The 2,684-nt window shown below is 38.5% G+C and overlaps 1 protein-coding gene across 2 annotated transcripts in view; it reads right to left on the bottom strand.

Annotated features, from left to right (window-relative positions):
* LOC118419644 (glutamate receptor 2-like) overlaps positions 1-2,684 on the bottom strand; it is a 65,612-nt gene that overhangs the window by 58,564 nt on the left and 4,364 nt on the right. For both annotated transcript variants that reach the window (XM_035826137.1, XM_035826136.1), the window contains exon 3: positions 2,288-2,485. In XM_035826137.1, coding sequence (XP_035682030.1) covers positions 2,288-2,485 — 198 coding nt within the window. The remainder of the gene's footprint in view (positions 1-2,287; positions 2,486-2,684) is intronic.

Genomic DNA, 2,684 nt, shown 5'->3' with positions numbered 1-2,684 from the left:
GTCACAGATAAAAATGAGACTATTGCTGGATAAATTCAACTTCTCCTCGCTTTTCTGTTATAGTGGAGATAAAAGAGCAAATATATATCTTCGATGGTTTGTCAAGTTGCAAACAAATATGACCGATGACTACATCATAATCATGTAGTAAAGTTCATTTAAAGTCACCTAGAGGCTAGCCATTGTCATCAATTATTACTTTTTGCAATTATTTGCAATCATTTTTCTAAGAGATCTGATACGTTGGAAATATTTTGAGCTACATTTCATTATCAACTAATTTTCTTTAAGAATCAGACTTTTTATTTTCATATTTTCTATATTCTTTTGTAAAAACCCTTTCTTTGACTTGAAATGAATTATAACGTTTGCCTATACATATATGATTAGTTGATTGAATTATGCTATCTACCGCTTGATGGTGCATAGTATACGTAATGGTGTAGGTTACGTTACACAAGTTGATTGATGTAAATGGAATTCTTATCTGTAAATCACATTTCCCTAGATATAAAATTGCAAAAGAATACCATATCATATTACGCTAAAAGACTGTAAATTGTCTGGAAACTGCACTTAGAACTACAACATTGGAATAGCTCTTATTATTAGCTGCCTCAATTTTTCGTGTTCATGAAGACATGGATACAAATGTAACGCGAGTTCACTTCTGTCCGGGAATAACCTATAACCGTTACTTTTAAAAAAACAGGGTATTTATGAATATCAAGTGGTCGAACTGTGATTTCAAATTGCAACATTGTCAAAATATTACAATTTGAAACCGTTTGTATACTTGATACCCCAAAATACAATGTTTTGAAAACGACGGATATAAGTTACCCCCGAATAAAGGTGAACTAACGTTAATTATTTTACATGCTATTTTTCGATGTCCAGCTAGATAGGATCGAAACAGTAAAGTAGGTCATCGCCAGCCCATCTGACCCGGCCGTAGTTTGTGAACGATATTGGGGGGTCCCCAAATGAAGCAATACATCATCTAATCGATAAATCGATTGGAAACCCCAAAGCAGGCAGACAGATATGGTCAATCTATCACGTGCCCCTACAAAACAAATGCACTTTTTCACGCTTCAACAGACATGGGTGCTTTGTACACATGTATTTTATGTAGGTTTATTTGGTAATTGAATGTGTAGTCTCAATCGGTTTTTCATCATGCAAGACAACTGTACTTTTACACGCTTCAACAGACATGGGTGCTTTATATACATGAATTTATGTAGGTTTATTTGGTAATCATGTAGCCTCAGTCGGTTTTTCATCATACAAGACAACGGCACTTTTTTCATGCCTCAACAGACATAGGTGCTTCATACACGTACACGTACATTTTATGTAGGTTCATTTGGTAATTATGTAGTCTCAATTATTTTTGAAGCTTGACTAAGGTATGTTTGTGTGTAAAGTGTACATATGGTCGTCCATGTATTAATATTTGTATGCATCTATCTTTCTGCGTAACACATCAGGTCCTATATCTTCATCGGTATAGCCCTTATAAACGCCATTCGTCGTAATCTTAACGCAGTATTTTTTTTGTCTGTACCTATAAAACCGGTGTGAAAACTCTTTTGAATAACACACCGGATTTGTAGTGTAGATCTTGAGGTAGAATTATTGGGTGTAAGTAACTAATAGATATCCTAATTACACAAACAAACATGCTTCACGCAACTCGTAAAAAGACAAACAAGCAATCAAATAGGTAATACATTTAGCGTCGCAATATTGGCTTTGACAGGAACATTTACAGGTGAGAAAAGTATGTGTCTATTTTGTTACGTCCGTCGCATGGAGGCTGGTCGAATCTCCAAAGACCTTCTCAACGGTAAACTGGTCTCAGGAAAAAGAAACACTGGACGAACACAGTTGCGTTTCAAAGATATCTACAAGAGAAACTTAGTTAAGGGCTCTAAAAATTAACACACAGGACTGGGAGGACCTTGCAAAAATCCAGCTTGAGATGCACACTGTCCAGGAAGCTCAAATCAAGAGAAGAAAGGCTGATGCGCATGGCAGAAGAAAAGCGGATCCTGCGGAAAGAGCTATGCACCAGACCTGCGTCAGCTTACCGATGTACCCTATGTGGCGGAGACTGCCATTCTCGTATAGAACTATCTAGTCATACTCGAAGCTGTAGGGCTGATATCAATTAGGGTTTTGCCATGATCAATGTTGACCGAAGGAGGTCTGTTTTGAATATCACGTCTTGTTTGGGGACCACTTGACCATTTCTAAACAAAAGAAAGCTTTCTGTTACCTGCTTTGACCAGTTGGAAGCTGTCGGACGTGTCTACAAACGTGCTTTTGTCCTGCATACGGAACGGGGGCCTGCCGCTCCTGTCCGGCACGAAGAAACGCCGTATGCTCACTCCTGTGTTCCTCTCGCCGTTGAAACTGTCTAGCCCGTATCTGAACGCGCTCATCTCTTCCTCCGAACCTTTAGGTACGATCACCCCTGCAGGAAAACATCATCCGAGAAGAACACAGAGAAATAAAGATCAGCGAGTCATACAGTACAGCGATAGTTCAATATCTCCATGACAAACGGAGGTAGAGTTTTATCTCTCTTTTCTACTCTTCGTGGATTGAGTGTGGGCGTCAGAGGGAATATCTTCAGAACCTTTGGATAGATTAGAATGATATTTGGTGCTTGG

This window comes from Branchiostoma floridae, chromosome 7 (assembly GCF_000003815.2).
Source record: "Branchiostoma floridae strain S238N-H82 chromosome 7, Bfl_VNyyK, whole genome shotgun sequence".
In the NCBI taxonomy this organism is placed as follows: Eukaryota; Metazoa; Chordata; class Leptocardii; order Amphioxiformes; family Branchiostomatidae; genus Branchiostoma; species Branchiostoma floridae.
This window is presented reverse-complemented; position numbering and strand designations above follow the sequence as displayed.